Below are 21,161 nucleotides of genomic sequence, written 5' to 3'. Positions count from 1 at the left end.
TAATATTTCAAAAAATATTAAATTCTAAAGTCATATTTTCGGAAGTGTAATTGATTCATCGATAAGAATATAGATGAACCATCAAATTTAAGTCGTTGATAGTTCTCATGTATATGTTAGACGTATTTATAGGTATTAGAAGAAATTTTTTTTAAGAGAAATTTAGGTAATTAATTCCAATAATTAAAATAAGAATAAACATTAATCACTCAAAACAATTTGTGGCTTTGCTTCCTTCATGTGGAGGAAAGGGATGATACCCAATTCAAATATTGGACGGTGGCACCGTGTCACATGCTACAAATATCCTCTTTGTGATAATATAATTAAATAAAATTTGCTTTTTGGCCCACAGAAAGAATAGAACAGTTAGACTTAATAATCAAAATGTGAAAAGGATATTATAAATACAAACATATGGATGAGGCACACAGAAGAAAGGGATTAATAATGAGATCGATTTTATATGCCTCAGAATCTAATAAATTGAGATCGATTTTATAAACCATCATTTATCATGTATCATGTTTCTTATTTAATTCGGTCAATGTGAACTTCAAGTTTCATATTATCGGTTCTTAGCTCAAATATGGGAGGAAGGTTGCAATTGACCGGTAACCAACGTAAAACTAATCAATTTATAATGGAATCATTAATGTGAAGAAAGCTATTTTCCAGGAACAAACCTATAATATTAGATACGGATTCAGACGAATCTAGTTGTTTTTGTGTAAATTCTATATTGTGTAAGATATCTGTTAAATATATATAAATATTTAATTGAGAACTCAGTAACTTAAATGCGCTATGGGTTCGGTTGCAAGGTCAAAACCCATAAATTTTAAATCCTGCCTCCGCCTACTGTGTATGCTATCTTTGTGAAATATTGAATATATTCTTTAAGAAATTCAAAATGACAACTAATTAACAGTCACTTTCGAACGGTCCCAATAGCAAAATATGAATATTTTTTTATTACTTTTGCAACATCACAAGTCAACAACTATTTTAGGGGATCGCTTGTTGGTTTTGTTATTTAATCAGATGGTTATAGCAAAATACTTCAATGGGCATTTGGTACCATCATGTACCTTAAAGAGTGCCTTAAACTTAGTTTCTCCTTTTCTCCTTTACAACAAATAAATATTGTCGTTGTAGAATGAGTGCCTTAGTAAGCTATATATCTCTTTGCTTTCTAATGCTATATGATCTTAAAAGAACTTAAAGTATTATTTCTGTTATATATTTCACTCAACTCAAAAATATTAAACATAGCACGCTGTGATAAATAAGGCGCTTCTTGTAGAATTAAGTCAGCAGTTAGTACTAATGTACATACCTTCAACCTGTGTTGCTCAGGTTCTTCAAAAATGACGATGGGTGGGTGTTGGATCCTCCAAAAGTAGTGCATTTTTAGAGGATCCGACACAGGTGCAATAACATTTTTAGAGAGCCCAAGCATTATAGCCTTCAACTATAAGAGCAGCTGACAAACAACGAAAACATGTAAACTACAAAAAAATAAGATAGAAACCTTATGATTACTGAGAGGAGGCACAGAACAGATTTATCATTAAGTAAGCTGGTAAGTTTGGTAAAAGTGACAATTGCTACAAAATCTTCTCTGCTATTTCCATTTTTGATCAACAGTTGAGTTGATGGTGTCTACTCTGGAGCTTACTGTTTCCTCTGCTAATTCCTACACTAGGATGTACAAGTAAGATTTCAGAAACTTACCTCTGTGAAAAAAAAAAAAAAAAATCAAAGAAACACTCTTCTATTCTTCCGAAAGCTAATATCAAGATTGCGAAGGCAAAGAGGTCATTGCCAAGCAGACGACGTTGCTAAAGCTCTGTTCTTCCATCCAAGATAAATCGCCCCCTGGCTCTCAGCAAGCCTATAATTCGGGCTATAACCCTTCAACATGTCCTTGATGGTCTCACCAACCGATGGACTCAACGGGCATGGAGTAAATCCAGCCATCAAAAGTCTTGACCTCCACTTGCCAAAAGGTTCATGCCTTTCCACTCTATCAGCCCCTTCACATGCTACTATATTGACAACATCCCGTGCAATGCAATGCTCCTCGGCATTGATCCGCTGCATGTCATCCCTCGGACGGGCAACATCAATTGACTCGAACATTGCTGTATAGTAATCTAGAGTTTCACGGAACCTTGGAAGGAAAGGGGCAGTGTTGGTGTTCGATTCTTGTTCAACTAGGGCCACAATTTTGGGAGACAAGCTCTTGACTAATCTTAATAGGCGGTCTCGATGGTTCATGGTGCTTACACTCTCGTCTGGCATGTGGTGCAACATGTAAGGGAAGTTAACCGCCAAAGCTTCTCCATGTCTAACTCGCAGGTTTTCTATTTTGACCTCACAGCCCGACAACGCAGCACCATGGAATTCAAAAGGCACTCCGCATGACTCGGCAACGCTTGCTAACTTTTCGCCAACTAGCTTTAGGCCTCCGCCCCGTGCACGAGCTGATTGGGAATCATCGATGCCTGTGATGCGGACAAATGGCGGTCCACCAGACCGACGAGCAAGTTCGTGGATGAGCAACATCCATTGAGTTCCCTGTGCAATTTGAAAATCAATGATATGGATTCTGTTCTCGTTCTTCATGGCTTCACAGATAACTACATTGGAGGACATATAAGCGAACTTGTAGTAAGGACATATGTGATAGAGAACTTGCATGTTAGACATCAATTCCGAGCTTGTTGGTTCGTTGCACTTCAGTTTTTTGTATATGATACTCCCCGAGGATAATAATCGTGCTTTTAGACATTCCAACATGTATGCACTCAGCCGTTGCATAGGTACACCAGAAACCGATACCCTTGGCTCCAACACATTCATCAGAACTTCTGCAGTCGAGATATCAGCTTCGGATACTGCTTCGGCACACGCAACGAGTAGCTCTTTCAAGTCCAATCTCGAGGCTATGTCCGATACTTGATTCCGCCTTGAAGGTCTCGAGACTACACCATTGAAGGAGCAACTTCCGCTGTCATCAATATCGGATTCAGGCCATTGCAACGTATTCTTAAGTTCCCTCAGCACATGGTTCTTTCGGGTTCCATCATCAACTCCTGAATAACCACTTACCGGTGAACCACAAGTGTTGTCATAGGAACGATGTGGATCAGACATGTATGATTGAGAACATTGAGGAGAAAAAGGAGAGAAGCTCATGGAAGGAGGCGAAACTGAGTCAATAGTGAAGAACTGTTCATTCTGTGCTTGAAAAGAAATCTGTGTCCCGAAGCTGCTACTATCGTTATAAATGTTGTCGTCAAGAGCACGGAAAGGGGTGTAATATTGCTGAACTTGCTGCATTGGCTGATGGTACAATCTATGTACACTGCCCGACCTTTGTGGTCCCTGAGATGCTTGCATCTAGGGGTGGCAAATGGGCGGGTTGAGTCGAATTTGGGCGGGTCAAGTCAATAAGAGTAGTGATCAGTGAATGTGTGTCACTAAATTGGATAACTCGAGTGCACCGCCGATCAAATTGTTAGAACCAACAATCTGCCAAGAAGTAAAAAAATAATCAGTATGCTTAGTGAGTTTGAAACTTTAAAACGAATACTGAAGACCACAAGAGATTTGTCACAATAGAACAGATAAGCCTTTCTTTTAAAGCCAAAATGCAAATTTGATCAGTGTCGAAGAAGTTATGGACTCTATTCATGCTGTAAGCAAAAACATCACAGAATTAGGAAAATGTTATGACAAGATTCCACATTTTTTTGCTGGCAAAGTACAAACATCAAAAGAAGAATGTAGCAAAGAACTGGGTAATACACAAAGTAAAATCATTCACCAAGGTGTAAACCATTCGAAATATGAAAAATGCATATCATATCAGAAGATCCAATAGTTTCAATAATCCTCAAACATGTCACCGTCACGAAAATATTGCTTTGCATAGTCATGAAGTGAGCTAAATAGGACCATTACATAAACAGGTAAAGGAAAAACAAAAAGAACAAGTTAAGTTTTCATCTTAAACTACGCGAGCGAATCCAGAGTGAGTAATTAGTGTTGCGATGAAGTCATGATATATCTAGGAAAGAATTACGGAAAAAAACATTAAAGGACACTATTTAATAAGTTGGTGTTGTAGCTCCTAATGACGAAAGACAAATTAGGTGGAGATTAAATGTAACTACCTGCATTTCGTAAATGAACAAAGAAAGTCAAACAAATGCACCAGAATTGTCTTTGGTCTATTAACTCCCAAAATGACGTGATAAAAACGCAAAGGCAGGACTAGATTTATCAAGGGTTTAGAAACTTATCGAGAAATACTAGTATTATCAAATTAAGATCAACTCATAAATCACCGCCATCACAAGTTTATTAATAAGAAAAGTACTAAAACTAAAGCCCCATGGTTGAATTTTCTTTACAAATGATACGCCTAACATCAATATTATCCTGTTATAAACTAGAAGCAGTAGAAAATCTTTAAGAGCAGAGATAGATCTTTAAATTCACTCACAATCTTGAAGAGCTAGCAAGACCAATCGATAAATTAACAAACCCCAACCTAGGCTAGCACGACTTGCTATGGTCTTCCAGCTACAAATTAAATGTAACCTGATGAATAAGAAGTGAACACTTTGTATAAGAATGAAGCTTTGTGTTTGTTTATCTTCACCCCCCAGATCCGCGCCTCGCTTGCCACTACTAACAAGGTCTAGGTTGTTTTCCCTCTCTTTAGTATAAGATGTTTAGTTGCTACCTTAATCAGCCACTCAAATTAAAGATGAGAATAAAAAGAAAAAGAACAAGGGACTGCATAAACAAACCAATTTTCTCTACAAAGATAAGATCTCTGCCCTCAACCAGCACCCTTAGCTAGACGCCTCGGGTTCAAGCCCAGGAAAAAAGGGAACCTTTTTAGTGGGTCTTACACAGGGTGAATCAGAGTTAGTAGGGACCCCAATGCGGGTACCAAACACCGGATGGAAACAAAAAAACTCGTTCTACTGATTACTTAGCATGTAACATTGAACCTAAGTTGGCAAATGGCAGAAAAAATAAGAAAGATAAAACCTTTTTAAAGACACACAAACAGAAATGAGAAACCAATAAGACCCCAGTAAAAATGAGCCCAACCCAAAGTTCTACATTTTTTTAAAGCAAGGACCTAAAAGACTCTAGTTTAATTCTTTCCTGATATTAAGAATCAACTAACCTCCAAAGAAGCCACAGAAATATAAACTCCATATCAAAAACACAATCACTTCACAAAGAACCACCAAAAACTAACAACCCCAGAAACTTAAACCATACATTAAAAAAACCAAAGGTCCATAGAGAATCAAACACTTCCTAGTAAGACTAAATTTCCAAGAAAACCTCAGTATATAATACCCAATAAAGAAGAAAATAGAACAACAACAACAACATACCCAGTACAATTCCACAAGTGGGATCTAGGGAGGGTAAGACGTACACAAACCTTACCTCTACCTTTATAGAGAGGTTGTTTCCGATAGACCCTCGGCTCAAAAGAATTAATTCAGGAACCTTTGTCTCTCCTGTGTGGTTTACGGGCTATTGCACAGGAGCGGGATTTACCCGTGCGCACCCAAAGGTAGCGCTGCGGGTTCCCTTATCATCAAAAAATGTATCAGGAACCTTCAAAAGATTTACTCAAAAGATTTTTTTTTTTTTTTTTTTGGGAAGAATTCAGATGAAAGTTAGAACCTTTTTTGTCTTCTGCTAAACACACATTAAACAGACCAGAGGTCAACAGTAAATGGAAACAGCTCAGAGTAAACACTTCCCACTAGGACTAATTTTCCAAGAAAACCAGAGTACATAATACTACCCAATAAAGGGGGGGAAAAAACATAAAATGGTAACAAGAACATCATAGAATTAATTTAGCTAGTATCAGGAACCTTAAAAAGAATCCCAAAAAAAAAAAAAAGTATTTTTGCAGAGTTTAGATGAAAGTTAGAACCTTTTTGTCTTCTGCTAAACACACATTAAACACATCTTAGACTAATAAAAAAACATAAGTTCATAGAAAATCAAACACTTCCCAGAAGGACTAGTTTTCCAAGAAAACCAGAGTATATAACACCCAATAAAGAAAGAAAAAAACAGAAAAAGGGTAACAAAAACATCATAGAATTAATTCAGACAGTATCAAAAGATGTTATTTTGAAAAGTTTAGATTAAAGTTAGAACCTTTTTGTTTTTGCTAAACACACATTAAACACAACTTAGACTAATAAAAAATCAAAAGTCCACTGAAAATGGAACACTTCTCAGCAGGACTAGATTTCCAAGAAAACTAGAGTATATAACACCCTATAAAGAAAAAACATTAAAAAAAATGGTAACAAGAACATCAAAGAATTAATTCAAAAGATTACTCAAAAAAATGTTCTTTGAAGAATTATGAAAGTTAGAAGCTTTTTGTCTTCTGCTAAACACACATTAACCACAACTTAGACTAATAAAAAAATAAAAGTCCATAACATTTTCCAGTAGGACTAAATTTCCAAGAAAACCATAGTATATAACACCCATTAAAAGAAAGAAAGAAAAAAAAGTAACATGAAAAACATAGAATTAATTCAAAAGATTACTCAAAAAGTTTTTTTTTTTTTTTTTTGGAAGAATTAAGGTGAAAGTTAGAACCTGTGTGTCTTCTGCTAAAACAGAGAGAGGAGAGGAATTTGCCTTGTGTCTTGTGTTGATTGAGAATACAAAGAATTTGGGTGTTTTGGAATTTACTTATATAGTCAAAATACTCAAAAACAGAGGGAAATTGCCCTCATAATAATGATGTAATTACTTAGAATACCATGCAGTCCCTCCCTCTAAAATAAGTCTCTTCCCTCCGAATCGAAAAGAGTGTCCACTGAGCCTTTATTTTTTTTATTCAAAAAGAGTTTTTACATATCAAATTAAAAAAAAATTAACCTTACTTTTTCAAATTTGCTCTTATTAAGTGTTAGATGACTAAATGCAATACCTATTTAATTAGGGGCATTTTAGTCAAGTTACCTATTTTTACTTAGGAGTTAGTGTTTTCTTAAGGGTTGTGAAAATGGCTAAGTGAACTCTCTTTTTTAATCCGGAGGAAGTAATAAACATAATGTATAGTTTACTAAATTACAGTACTCTTTTTGACTATTAAAGAAGAAATCAATAAATATAATATATATTTTACTAAATTACTCTTTTTTACTATTAAATATTTCTAGAGAATTGAGCACTATTAAGATGCAGTTCTTCAATAAAAAAGTGTAGTTGGAAAAAAAATAATACTCTCTCCGTTTATTTTTACTTGTCCAGTTTACAGTGTGCACATCCTTTAAGAAACAATAATTATGATATAAGTATTTTACCACAATATATCAATATTAATTGATGTTTAGTCTTAGGTCTTGAAAAATAATGTGTGAATAAGTAATTAAATTAATGCTAAGGGTAAAAATATGATTTTTTTTTTTTTTGATATGCTAAAAGCGGTAAGTAAAAATGAAAATGTATTTTTAATATGCGAAAAAGTAAGAGTGAACAGAGGACCACCAAAGTATGCGGTGCAGCTGATGGGGTTGCTCTTCCCTTAACCAAAAGTCTCGAGTTCGAGCCCTGGGTATGAAAAAAATCTTTGGTAGAGAGCGCTTTCCTCCAAAGGGTCCTATACGGCGCGAATCCGAATATAGTCGGACTTCAATACAGGTACTGGACATCGAGTGTGAAAAAAAAAAAAAGTAAAAGAGGGAGTAGTCAAAAGATCGAAAATTGAGGGAAATTGCCCTCTTAGTTACTCCCTCCGTTCACTTTTACTTGTACACTATGGACTTTGCACACCCCTTAAGAAATAATAAATGAAGTGTTTCATTTATCTTGATACTCATATTAATTGGTGTGTATTTTTAATGAATTGGAAAGATAATTTGAAATGAATAATTAATATTATGGGTAAAACAGAAAAAAATTATCTTTTATTGATATATTAAAAGTGATAAATAAATGTCAAAATTTATTTTTGAAATACTGGATAAGTAAAAGTTGACGGAGGGAGTATGATGTTATTACTTTTAGAATACCATGTAGATCTCAAAATCAGTGGCACCACGTGCGCAATGTCTTTTTCTAATCTTCTGTTATGAAGAATATTCTCGTCTGTCATAATATTTACTAAAAGTGCGTGTAATATCTACCTTTTCGTCTCTTTTCTTGATTTTGCCATTTACTAATGTCTTTTCATTTTTCATGTAATCGAGAAATATTCTAGAATTAATGGCGCATATAGTTTCTAAATTCGATGAATCTGACTATTTATCTTTCTTCACATAATTATGAGGCTTTTCACTTGAACTTGAATGTTTCATGTGAATGAATCCGATCAACTAAATGCTTACAAATTTTCAAGTAAATGAGGTCATATTTATTTGTAGTCGGGTTTGAACCAGTGACGTATCGTATGTCACACATTACATCGAGGCAGAACAAGAATTTTGAGTTTATGATTTTGCTTTATAAAAAGGACTATTTATTAAATTCAGAATAAATTATTTGTACATATGAAGTGGATCGTTTGATATAAATACATGATGTAAGCTAAAATTATTGAATTTTGTTGAACCCATTAGCGGAATCAGCTCCGCCCCTGAAATCACGAGTTACGTTTTTATCACCAAGCCAAAGTTCTGACCTCGACGCAATAATTCACCAATGTTTGAACATGTTCTTTCCCAAACTATTTTTATTTTTAACTTGTTAAGGGGAAGTAAATCAATACGTAACAACAATATACCGGTGTAATCAAAATAAGAAACAAGTAGAAAAAGCGTTAATACTTATTCACATTCTGTATTTATAATGAACTAAGCAGTTAAATTTAAAGCACGTCCTACATTCATTGATTTGACATAAACACCAAGTACATCCAAATTGATTGAAATTTGAACCCTGTATCAAATTAGTGTGATTAAAGTTGTAAGTTAGACTAAGCTACAAGTCTACTTTCCCTAAAATACTACGTAATAATATGACTCCTTTCACTTCAAAAATAAATATTGATGGAACATTTTTTTGGCAAATTACCATGGTTAATATTATTATGTTACAAATGTTTCTCAATATTCTCCTCTAAAATTAAACTTTTAACGCGTAAAATAGCTATTTTATCTCCATCTGTATTTTTATAGCTGTATCATTCTGAAACTAGATGCGAATGAAAAAAGTGCTTTTAAGAGCGTTGTTCATTTAAGATTTAGATTTTGACATAAATACAAGATACTACATTGAATTTTTGCCTAAAATGGATCAGATTATGGTTACATTGAATTTTGCCTAAAATTGATCAGATTAACTATGGCTAACGAGCTGAATAGGAAAATAACAATGGGACAGAAGATTTACTACTCCCTCCGGATAAAAAAGAGTGCCCACTTAGCCATTTGCACCCCCCCCTTAAAAAAATACTGACTCCTAGAGAAAATAGACAAAAATTATTAATTTAACTAAACTGTTCCTAATTAATAGATCTTGGGATTTGATCACATAGCACTTAATAGGGGCAAATCTAGAAAGATAAAGTTAATTCTTTCTTGATTTGATAAGTGAACACTCTTTTTTACCCAAGAAAAAAAGGCTAAGTAAACACTTTTAATCTGGAGGGAGTAATTAGTTTTGACTTTGACAAGATCATTAATGACAAACTAGAGTTGTCTAAAGTAATCCTAATATTGGCTAATTAATGGAAAAATCAAGAATACTAAAAACTTACAAAAGTCACATTTTAGAGTCACTTGTCTTATATATATGAAGGAAAAGATCTTTTATGATCCGTTACAATTCGGGAAAAAATAACCCTACAAAGATTTTCAATGTTTATTTATTTCTCATGCTATATTTCATCGACATGCTATAAAAAGGATTATATAACCAAAATAATATACATAATCTATATATAATAGAAAGCTAGGCAAGAGAAGAGTTATGTGGCACCTCTCTTTGGCCAAGGATCACATTTATCTTTTTTCTCATTTTTTTTGGCATTTTTCTTAATTTTTTCTACTTATATTCTATATTATAAAAACTACAAGTAAATTTTTAATCACATTAATTCTCTTAATTACCATGTCTCTTTCAGTTTAGAAAGCTGAAAAGTCAATGTCATTAATTTAGTGATTAATTATGCAATAAAACAATATTACAACGTAGAAATATGGGGCTTCTTCAACAGCCAACCAACTAAGAATGTCCTCCTCTTGGCCCTTATTTTTCTTCCTCCAGATGTTCTTGAACGGGTAATAATGCATTTCATTAGTGTTATTTAAATTTCTCACTAGCATAATATTGAAATTTTACATATTTTCTGGAAGGTTTTTATTTTTCTTTTGAGGTCTGATAATGATGATTAAATTACCCATCCATGTGTTTTGTTCAAAAGGTCTTGACAATAGCAAATTTGTCTTCTTAAAATTTGGTTAATCTTAAAAAAAAAAAATTAATCTAACTTCATAAAACATGTCTTTCTGTATTATTTGTATCTTCACATGAATAGGTGAAAGAGTGCCGTGGCAACATTTGGCATGATTGATCATATTCAGGTTCATCATCTACTTCATCTAATGTTTATATATTTTTTTTCAATGAATACCGTATATAATATTTATGGAGTTGATTCTCATACGTGTTCTAGCATATTATACATTGAATAAGCATGCTTTTACTATAGACCGTTAGAAGTTAATTTGATGATATCAATTAAAATGCGATTTTGCTTTTTCATTTTCTTTTATTGTCATTTCTTGTAATATTTGGATCTAACTATATTTCTATTTGTAAGTATTTTCGTTTTTCCCTCTCTGATTCAGGTCCCAAAAATATGATTCCACTATCCTTTCTAGCTCTTCGTGTTATTTGTACGTTATTTTATTCAATATTGTTTCTTTCTTTTCCCCTACTATTTAGTACCGTACTACATTTTATGATGATAAAATTATAATACATAATTAATTTATAATGATGGCTTGGTTCTTATTATATTCCCAACAGTTTATCCTCTAATTAATCTGTTTATTTCTTATATTCTAGCTGTTTGGATTCTTATTCTTATTCTAATTTACTTGGATGACTAATGAGGAGGTAATTCAATGTTTCTCATGTTTCCACATCTTATATATTTCTTAAGTAATTTTTAATGGTTGAGTACTTTCTTATTCATATTTTTAGTCAGCAATTTTATTACTACAAATAACTTTTGTGCACTAAATAGAAAAATTGTATAGTAAAGAGGTTGGTAACAAAATTAACTCATGGGATCACTGGGATTATCCAACATGGCCTTCTATGAGGGGTTTCTTCGTTAATTCTAGAGGCTCAAATTCGAGATCTTTAGCTAAATATGGAAGAACCATCTCATTACATTCTTCGAAGACGTTTTTTGTTGATATGATATGAATATATAATATTTGTGATTAATTCAAATTCGCTTTCATTATTTTTCACCTTATTGTTGTGCCGTGACATGTTCTGCAATTATATATTTTTAGTTTTATTTTATTTTATTTTATGTAATTTGCTGGTTTTATATATTGATAGCGGCATTAAATTATGATTTTGAACAAGTAGAAACATGGAAAATTATATAGTGAAACATTTATTGCGTAAAGAAAAATAAAGAAATGTATAGATTCTTTTCGTTCCTTTTTATATTTACAAATAAATCTACTTTCGTCGGTGTTGTAATGTTGCAATTTTTGTCTCTTTTGTATTTATTTTGTATACAATCATAGGGATCAATGAGGAGGATTGTATATACTATTTCGTGGAAATTTTGTTAAGTTGTAATTAAGATAGAGGAAATAGTAATTGGTTCCGCTTCAATTTGTTATTCCAAATATATGTCCATTAAACTCATAAATTTTGTTGACAAGCGAAAATTCAATCATTCGCTAATCATTTAAGTGGTCACGGGTTTGGAGATGTAGATAATTATCACTTTCTTACATTTTTATTCTCACCTTTCTAAAATATCACAAACAATTTTAATATTGTTTACAAATGTATTTCTTGATTTACTATTTTATAAATTACGTAAAAAAAAAGGTTAATATTGAATATTGTAGCTCCCACTTCACTAATGATAAATAATTTGTAGATGCTATCCTCATATTCAGGGGCTCTAATCTTTTCAAAGAAGAATTCCTTTAGCCAACCGCGCAAAGCGCGGATTTATTCTCTAGCATGTCATAAAATTGATCCCTCCCAAAGAAGGCGGTTTTTGAAATCCCAAAAATATCATGTATTACTAGGTACTCCCACTCTTAAGGTTTGCACGTGTCACTATTGTTTTATTAGGCTGTATCAAATAAAATGAAATATTTATTTGAAAACAACTTAATTATAAACTTCTCATTTTTATCTTTAACAAATGAATTAATAGCTACACAAATAATCCCTCTGTCCCATAATAAATGTCATTTTAGCTTAAAAAATTATCCCATAATAAGTGTCACTTTAGAAAATCAAGACATAAATTGACTAGTTTTTTCAACTTTACCCTTGGACAAAACTGACAAGTTAAAGTAACATCTAAATGATCTATTGAAAAAGCCACATAGTAACTTAATATTGCTGGATTCTCAATATCAAAAGGAATACTACTTGTGCATGATACAGTAAAGAGGAAAAAGTAATTTATTTCTATTATATAGGGGTAATTTAGTAAAAACCTTACATTACATTATTAATTTCTCAATATGCTTATTTTTTGCTAAGATAACACTTATTATGAGACGGAGAAAGTATCATATTTATTTAAGGTCACAATTCTACAAGCACACAAATAATATAAAATATTTAAGACCATTAATTATAAAAGTCTTCGTCTCTTTATTTGAAATTTCATATTGCGTCACATAAATTGAAACAGAGAGGCGATTACGACGGCAAGCACCGGCCAGTTAAATATATAATGTGGACCCGGAAGACCGCGTAAGCGAGTGACGTTGAGCGTTGTTTGGTTGACGTTCTTTAATTTGAATAAGCTCTTGGAAGGTAGAAACAAACACTATGTCACACTCACAATATTCATTCACCACTAAATTTGTGGCTAACTTTTACAAAAGGAAATTAGCATTTATGATAGAAAGGGAAATTACAACGATTTTCCCTTATCCTTTTGTTTCATTTATCTACTCCAAAATTGGATATTCTCATGCTTTTTCCCTTGTCATTTTCATCCTTCTTATCACGTTTTTAAAGTCAATTAAGCTCGTGGTATAGTGATTCAAAGTCATTCCAATAAGAAAATTATGTAGAAAAACATTCAAAGCTCTCGAACGGTATAAAATAGTTCTGATATGTTCTTCTTTAATAGTTGTGTCAATCATATTTTTTTCTTTTGAAAGGGGATTGTATTTACCCTCATTTACTAACAACAGATGGTACCTATGTGAAATAGTCTAAGTATGTCATTTGTTAATAATTTGGTCCAATCATGTTATTTCCTTGATAGAAGTGACTATATTTACCAGGGTCAGGAAGGGGTCTGAAATCCCCTTCCTGGAAATCAATATGTACATACAAGGTCGAATTTATTATGTATATAATAGATGATGAATCCTTGATGAAAATCCTAGCATCATTACTGAATTATTTGATTGTATTTAAAAACAACTGATGGTTAGAAAGTAATTAGTCTCTCATCACAATGTTTATGCTTATATTGATACAGGGGAACTAGCACGAACATAAATATAATTAAACAACGTTTGGATCGTGTTGATAATAATGATGGTCCAAGATAAAATTAGCAAAAAGAGAATGAATAATGATGATTAAATAATATAAGAATAATTAATGGACCCATCAATCATCATTATCTTTCCTTTTTTTTTTTTTCTGTTTTCCTGTTCTTTTTTCTTGAATGAACTTAAATCTCTTCTATTAGAGACCCTTGCTTGGTAAGAATCAAAAGAAGACAAGATTGAAGTCAAAAACTAGATTATTAAATGATAAAAAAATAGATAAACTACAACCCATGATTCTCTTGGTGCAAAAAACCATGTACTAGTAAAAAGAAAAATGCCTTAATTGAATTAAGTAAACGACATAACTAAAATTGACCTTATGGTTGCTTTCTTTAATTTTTATGCGTTTTTGTCTCTATTTGAAAGGGTCAAATGAATAATAATGAAATTATGACAAGTGAACAATCAGACAAAATATCAGTCTTCTCTCTCTCTCACTGGGATAATTTTGTCAAAGTTCCATACATGTTGACGAAATTTGCTTACATAGCTTGCATGCACTTGGTTATATATTGTAAAAGAAAATGAAAACTAGAAACCTACTCCTTCAATTTATTTAATGTGACAATGCTTGATGATATCCGAAATTAAATGAAAATAACATTGATGCATATATCAAAAGTATGGTTAAATTTTAAATATGTGATAATATTTTTATAGCAATATGAGCATGTTATTAAGAATAAAATAAGAGAATTTAAGTTAAACAACTAAAAAGGAAATCTTAAAAAAATCACTAAATTAATATAGATAATAAATTTCAAACTCAATAAATCAAATAAATTAAATAAAATTTTAAACTCAAACTCAAGCACTATATTTGAATAGGTTATACATAGGGGATTTTTTTCTCCAAAGAGATTAGACTAAAAATTGCATTATAGATAATAAATTTCAAAAGAATGGCAATAACAAGACTAGAATATGCAATCAAATAACGATAAGAATAAGATCATGTCAAGTAATGGTTTAATTCACTATACCTCATAGGACAAACCATCTTATGGATCAAATCTATATAAAAAAAATGCTTAAAGATACTAAATCTAGTATGGAAAACCACAAAAAAGATGCTATAATATAATCATGTAAGTATAATCGTGTCAATAACTCGCCTCACGTAATATTCATCCGATACAAAAAAAAAAAAATTTGATGAGTGTCAAAATCCAATTCTAGTTGTTAAAGTCATAATAAATGATAGAAGGTGATCTTGAGTCTTGACTTTGATGCAAGTCCCTTACTCTATAATGGTAGAGGTTTTGACTTTAAAAGTCATTGAATATAATGGCAAAGGGGATTAAAATTATAAATAACACACGAAATAGTTTTAAGAAATTCATGAATATCTACTCTATGTACATAAAATAATTGTAATTTATATAAGTAGTGTAATTTTTTGTCTAAGAGATTAAGAATAAGAAATTCTTCGGGTTTGGCATGGCACCCCACGATTAATAAATTTTTTATATACTTATGTCAAGTAATGGTTAAATATTTGATCTTCACTATACCTCATAGGACAAACCATCTTATGTATCAAATTTTTATATAAAAAAAAATGCTTAAAGATTTATCTTTTTATTATTTAATTGCTTCCTCTTTTCTATTAGTATGGAAAACACACAAAAGAAACTTCAAAATCCCTTAAATTAATGCTATAATATTTAATCATGTAAGTATAATCGTGTCATTTTTTTTTATAATTTCTTTGCCTCATGTTTACCTAATATTCATCCGATACCAATAAGCAATAAAAAAATGAGAAAAAACAAATTTGATGTATAAAAGTGTTTTTTCAAACTATATATATCCAAGTAAAAGTGGACATATATTTTTAGTTGTTAAAGTCATAATAAATGATATAATGTAAAATATTAAATCACTTGACTTTGATGGAAGTCCCTTACTCTAGAAAAAACATGAAATTTATGATTTATTTTTAAAAGTCTAATTGACATATATGGCAATTGAAGAGGGAATTAATTTTGATTGGTGTAAAGGTGTTAACACACGCAAATATTTTTTAATATACATAAGAGATGCAAGTTCTTGGTGAAAATGTTGATATCTACTCTATGAGTGTGATTACATAAAATATGTTAAGTTTCTTGATTTTTGAGATGTAATTTATACATGTAAAAAGTGACCCAAATAATTTTTGTCTAAGAGATTCCCCTTGCGTCCGCTAGCACCGCCCGTGCTTCCATCATTGTAGACCTAGTTAATTAAAATCTCTCATCCTTAAATTATATTTTCTAACAAAAAAAAAAAAGTAGATAGAGATGTAAAGAGGGAAGATTGTCAAGAGTGAGTGAATCGATGAGAATGAATGAGTTTATGAGTGAAAGTCGTTATTTCACTTGCAATATTTTTTCATTTATTTTAAGTTGATATTTTATATTATAAGATAAATATTGATTTCAAATAGTATTTCATTTTTTGCATCTATGTCCAAATTCCTATTGAGTTATTCTGAAAATGGTAGGGCCAGGAATTAATTACGGAAAAAGAAAGGGTCAGGAGACCAACCCCAAATTTAGCCATGGAAAAAAAATATTATATTCAGTCAGTTTTGTAGATTCTTTGTTTAATTCAGTCAAGTATAATAAATTAATTAACTACTACTCCCTCCGTTGACTTTTATTTGTCCACTGTACTAAAAATAAATTTTAACTTTTACGTGTGCTCACCTTACCATATCAAGAAAAGATAAAAAAATAAATTCTTATTTTCCCTTAATATGAATTATTTATTTCAAAATTATTTTCTAAATTCAATGAGACTATATACCTATTAATATGAGCATTATAATAAAATACATATTTCAATTATTAGTTTTTAATAAGTGTGCAAAGTAAAAAATGGACAATTAGTGAACGGAGGGAGTACAAGCGTCATGATGATGCGATCTATGAAACCTCATCATTCTTAGGTCATCATAAGTTTGACTGGTCATTAAAACCTCTTATTAAATTCTATTCTAATATTAATAAACCCATTGAAGCTTGACCTATTGTTAAAAGGCCAAAAATCGTTGCCCAATTGATAAGTTAACGTGAATTGAGGGAATCAATCTCAAACTCTCAATTGTCAGATTAAATTTGCTTAGTTAAATATCATAATGATTAAAATAAAAATTTGTCAATATTTAAATGCAAATTATCCTGTATTAAACTATCAACTAGCATAAATGATAAGTAGGTCCATTAATTATAGGAAAATTAAAGTCTCTTCATCAAAGGTTGTGATAGAGTGATAAGTATCGCTTCATCTTTAATCAGAGTTTTGAGTTTGAGTCCTAAGTATAGAGTCGTCTTTGGTAGGGAGCGTTTTACACTTCAAAAGAGAAACTCTCCAGGCGAATTCGAATTAGTCGGGTCCCAAAACGAATACCGAACATGAGGTGCGAAAATAAAAGAAAATCTCAGAAATAAATTCGAGTTATAAGTAGCAATGAATGCTTTCACTTTTCTAAAATTCCGTATTTCTAAGTCTGTCGAGGCATAACAAAAGAGGAAATCACTTTTTAGCTGACAAGTCTCATGTTTTTCTTTACTCTTCCAACGTTTCATGTCGAAGGGGGGAAAAACGATACTTTATATATTACTATCACATTAAAGAAAATAATACTGCAGCATTAAGAACATATCTCCTTCTTCTTCGTTATCACATAAATTTGACAGACGTTCGTATATATAGTGCTAAGTACAACCAAACCAACGCAAGGAACACGTCAATGGTAAGATCATCTTCCCCTTCAAGTGTTACGTGTAGTTAATACATGCATTGTAGTATTATTTTCTTTAGTATATTTATAACAAAGAGGTTTATGTTTGAGTTTCAAATATCATGGATTATCAGTATGTCTTAATTATTGCACAGCCAAAAACAGTAGCGCATCTAGAAATTTCGCTAAGGTTATTCAAGACCGTTCAAAATTTAATAAGTACTATACTATATATGTATCAAAAGTATCTAACGTATATACACAGTATACATTTCTAACAATATATGTTCAACTGAACACCCCTGAGCCTATGTGGCTCCGCAACTGGCCGGAAGGGAAAAAAGAAAACGGAGGGGTTACATTCATGGGCGGATGCGGAATGTAAGTACGACAGAATCCAATAGCTTTAGTCCAAACTTTATATTTGTGTTAAAAGAAAATCACTAAATATATACAAATATTAAATTTTGAGTCTAGCTATTAACACTCGAGGTCGATGTTCAAGAATCTCTGACCCAGAAAGTTCAAATACTGGATCCGCCTCCGATGACGTGATCATAAATAAATAAATAAATAAAAGGTGTCTTCATAATAGGATTTTATTTACTATAATTGCTTCTCATTTGTTTCTATTAAGATGATTAAAAGTGAATTTTTTGTGAATATAGACAACTTCAAAAAGAGTTGCAATGAAGAAAGTGGCTAAGTTTGAGAAGAACATCACAAAGAGGGGAATATTGCAAAATCATAGAGGCAACAAAGGATTAGAGCCAATTCATGTTTTTCTTGTCCTCTTTGCTGTTTTATTCGTTGGATCTTGTAAGCTAATTTCCTAATCCCTCAACCATTTTAATTCTTTTTTACACCATGCAGCTCTATATACTAGTCTTTCTTTTCTTCTTAATTAAGTTAATGATATAGCTCATAATTAATTTGACCAATCATAAGAACTCATCATGTTACAATTTACAAATAAAAAAGTAAGGTCTTTGCTGTCGTTCTTGTCGTTGTCATAATTGTTGTCGTTTGTTGTTGTTGCTGCTGCTGCCGCCGTTAACAGCACTTTCGGTTCCTAAGTTATTGGTAAATTCTGTTTTTGGTTACTGTGATATATGATTCAGTATATTTAATCTTCAATTAATTAAAATATATGTTTTTGATCCCTTCAAGTAGAAAGTACGTTTTATTTTGACAATTTACAAAAATATACAGCTTTTGAAAATTATTACGTCACGCAACCCAATTTACAATATTATACCAGGGGGAAAGCATTATACATAATATATCAACCTTTTATGAAGTGTATAAAAGGTGTTTATACACATATATGGGCTGAATCAGGTAACAAACTCAAAGTATGGGCTACGTGGCGTAAATACTTTCAAAAATAGACACAAAGCATAATTTTCCCAATTTTATTACCGTCAAATATGAAGTAACATAATAAGCTTAACATAACACATGAGTAATTAAGTAGTAGACTGGTTAATAATTATGGTAAATTTGTGATTATTCACAAGGGATCAAAAGTGCACAATTCAATTAACTGAAAGTCTAATATGCTTAGTCATATATATCGTGATGAATGATTTTCGGCTTTTCTTCTCAACTGCTTCATCTCCTTGCATTCCAATGAAAATTAGATACTTTCTTCCCTTTCAGCCCCTCAAAACAAATCAACCCCTAAACGTTTGATGGAAATGAGAATTATTTCCAAATTTCAATTTGAACTCTGATGTTTATCCATATTGGTGGGATGATTAACTTTATTTTTCCCCATTTGGAAATGTGACAGTTATTTTCCAGGTTGTGATGATGGCACTTAATGGTGGATTGCTACCAAGATAGATGGAAGCTTTTAGTTTTTCCAGGAAAATAAAAGAATAATTTAAATCAGAAACTTTATGAGCTTATTAGAGAAATTAAACTAGCTTTTTTGCTACTTAGGAGAGGTTTTAGTATAAAAATATGAAGGGAAAAGCTTTATTTGCACTCGATATTTGCTTCAGACGAATAAATACAAGTGTTGCACATAAACATTTGTAACTTATTCATAGTTACATATTGCATCTTCCCACTTTAATTTGTTATTCTCTTAAGGTTAAATTACTTAGTTTGACGTAAAATATCAAATGTGAATGAACATTTTCCTAAAGCTACTTCAAGCGTTTCAAATTTGGAAGTGACAAACTTTTTCTGTTAAATAAGGGGAAAAAAGGAAAAAGCAAAGGCGAAATTTAAATAGATATGAGCACCTTCTGACTCTTGTTTGGGACTAACGCATAATTATTATTATACTTTCTAACTCTTGCCAGCATGTCTTATACCATACAAACAAAATGAATGCTGGCAAGAAAATTGTTCTCAAGGATCAAGGATAACTTAGAACATATTGTGGATCCGCTTTCTGTATGTGTATTTGCTTTCACCAGATCCCCGAGCTGCGCGAATTGAGCTGTTGGCTGCCTTTGAACATTGACTACGATCTGATGAACTTTTCGATACTTTGCTTGCGCAAGAATTGTAGCTGTAGCTAGTCTTATGATACACTTGTATATTGTTTTTAAGCAAGTTCTTGTCTTCCGGAGAGTGGAACTCAAATTCCTAAAAGAAATCACATTAGGCATCAAAAGAGTTCACCTTGGTAAGAAGAATTGAACACCATGTTTTGAAATGATTCTAGGAAACTTCAAATGATTGTGAATTCGGAAATTTTAACCTTGATGTTTGACATGTATGCAATATAAGTCAAACCTCTCTATAACAACATCTTGCTATAGCAGCCAAAAAATATCTAGACAAACAACATTGTTATATAGAGGTTTGACTAATATCTGGAGAAGGATGAATTATAACTTTGAGAAACTCCCTTTGGACACAAGTAAAACTATATTGTTTGGGGGTATTTATTCAATTTTTTCCAAACTATGACAGTAGAAAAGATTAAGTATATAAAAATGTGTCAGCTCTGATAGCTTAAGCTTTTAGTTGAGATGACCACACACTTTTAACATGGTATCAAAGGAGACAGAGGTCCTAAATTCGAGTTTCATCGTCGTTATTATCAAGATGAACTTCAACATGCTTGACTTGTCAAAAAAGAATCAATGAGGGGTGTGTTGAAAACATAATTAAGTATATAAAGTGTGATCTTTCTAACAGTTTAAGCTTTTAGCGGAGAAATAACTTTGAACAACCCGGTCATGCTACATTTATTGGGTCATGAGACACTCACCTTGGACTTCGTCTTGGTGGAATAAGGTGTTAAGCAGGGATTTAAGTCCTTGAGAAGCATGTCATCTGGACTGCCAGGAATTGTGTTCTCGGAACTGAATTCCTAGAGGAAACCAAAGAACAACTCAGTAACTCTCTGAAACTTATGCTTGAAATGTCACATAGCCAAATACTTTCTGAAAGAATCCTAATATAGAACAGAAAAATTGCAGACATATATCCATATTTATGCCAGATATCATTGGTTGTCTGGTTACCACCATCTTTGATTCTGCTTATCATCAAATGTACTTACCAGAGAATTTGTTGCTTCTTCTTGATCATATTCTGGTGACCTTGGTGAGCTATCAAGAGAATCATAGCACCCTCTTGAAGAGTATTTA

At 31.9% G+C, this 21,161-nt stretch overlaps 2 protein-coding genes and 1 long non-coding RNA gene across 5 annotated transcripts in view; 1 reads left to right on the top strand and 2 right to left on the bottom strand.

Annotated features, from left to right (window-relative positions):
• Positions 1-1,541: 1,541 nt before the first annotated feature.
• Positions 1,542-6,744, bottom strand: LOC132060360 (scarecrow-like protein 21). 3 transcript variants are annotated; one of them, XM_059453379.1, is made up of 2 exons: positions 6,676-6,744; positions 1,542-3,540 (listed from the first exon to the last, which is right to left on the bottom strand). In XM_059453379.1, exon 2 carries the CDS (start codon positions 3,406-3,408, stop codon positions 1,822-1,824), a length of 1,587 nt encoding a protein of 528 aa, XP_059309362.1. In that variant the 5' UTR covers positions 3,409-3,540; positions 6,676-6,744; the 3' UTR covers positions 1,542-1,821. The 3 variants fall into 3 exon arrangements, with proteins under 3 accessions (XP_059309362.1, XP_059309363.1, XP_059309364.1); XM_059453380.1 differs by lacking the exon at positions 6,676-6,744 and adding an exon at positions 5,488-5,634; XM_059453381.1 differs by lacking the exon at positions 6,676-6,744 and adding an exon at positions 5,433-5,452.
• A 10,613-nt stretch (positions 6,745-17,357) lies between these two features.
• On the top strand, positions 17,358-19,629 carry LOC132060359 (uncharacterized). Its single transcript, XR_009415921.1, has 3 exons — positions 17,358-17,556; positions 18,213-18,363; positions 19,340-19,629. It is a non-coding gene; the product is annotated as an uncharacterized LOC132060359 (long non-coding RNA).
• A 133-nt stretch (positions 19,630-19,762) lies between these two features.
• Positions 19,763-21,161, bottom strand: part of LOC132060358 (uncharacterized) — a 5,739-nt gene continuing 4,340 nt past the window's right edge. Inside the window, exons 4-6 of the mRNA XM_059453378.1 lie at positions 21,074-21,161; positions 20,780-20,881; positions 19,763-20,148 (exon numbers count right to left, since the gene is read on the bottom strand). The exon at positions 21,074-21,161 is cut by the window's right edge and continues 11 nt beyond it. Of these exons, the coding sequence (XP_059309361.1) occupies positions 19,927-20,148; positions 20,780-20,881; positions 21,074-21,161 (412 nt within the window). The 3' untranslated portion in view covers positions 19,763-19,926. The remainder of the gene's footprint in view (positions 20,149-20,779; positions 20,882-21,073) is intronic.

Source organism: Lycium ferocissimum, chromosome 6 (assembly GCF_029784015.1).
Source record: "Lycium ferocissimum isolate CSIRO_LF1 chromosome 6, AGI_CSIRO_Lferr_CH_V1, whole genome shotgun sequence".
Classification (NCBI taxonomy): Eukaryota; Viridiplantae; Streptophyta; class Magnoliopsida; order Solanales; family Solanaceae; genus Lycium; species Lycium ferocissimum.
The sequence above is the reverse complement of the archived record's forward strand: the minus strand, read 5'-3'. Positions and strand labels throughout refer to the sequence as shown.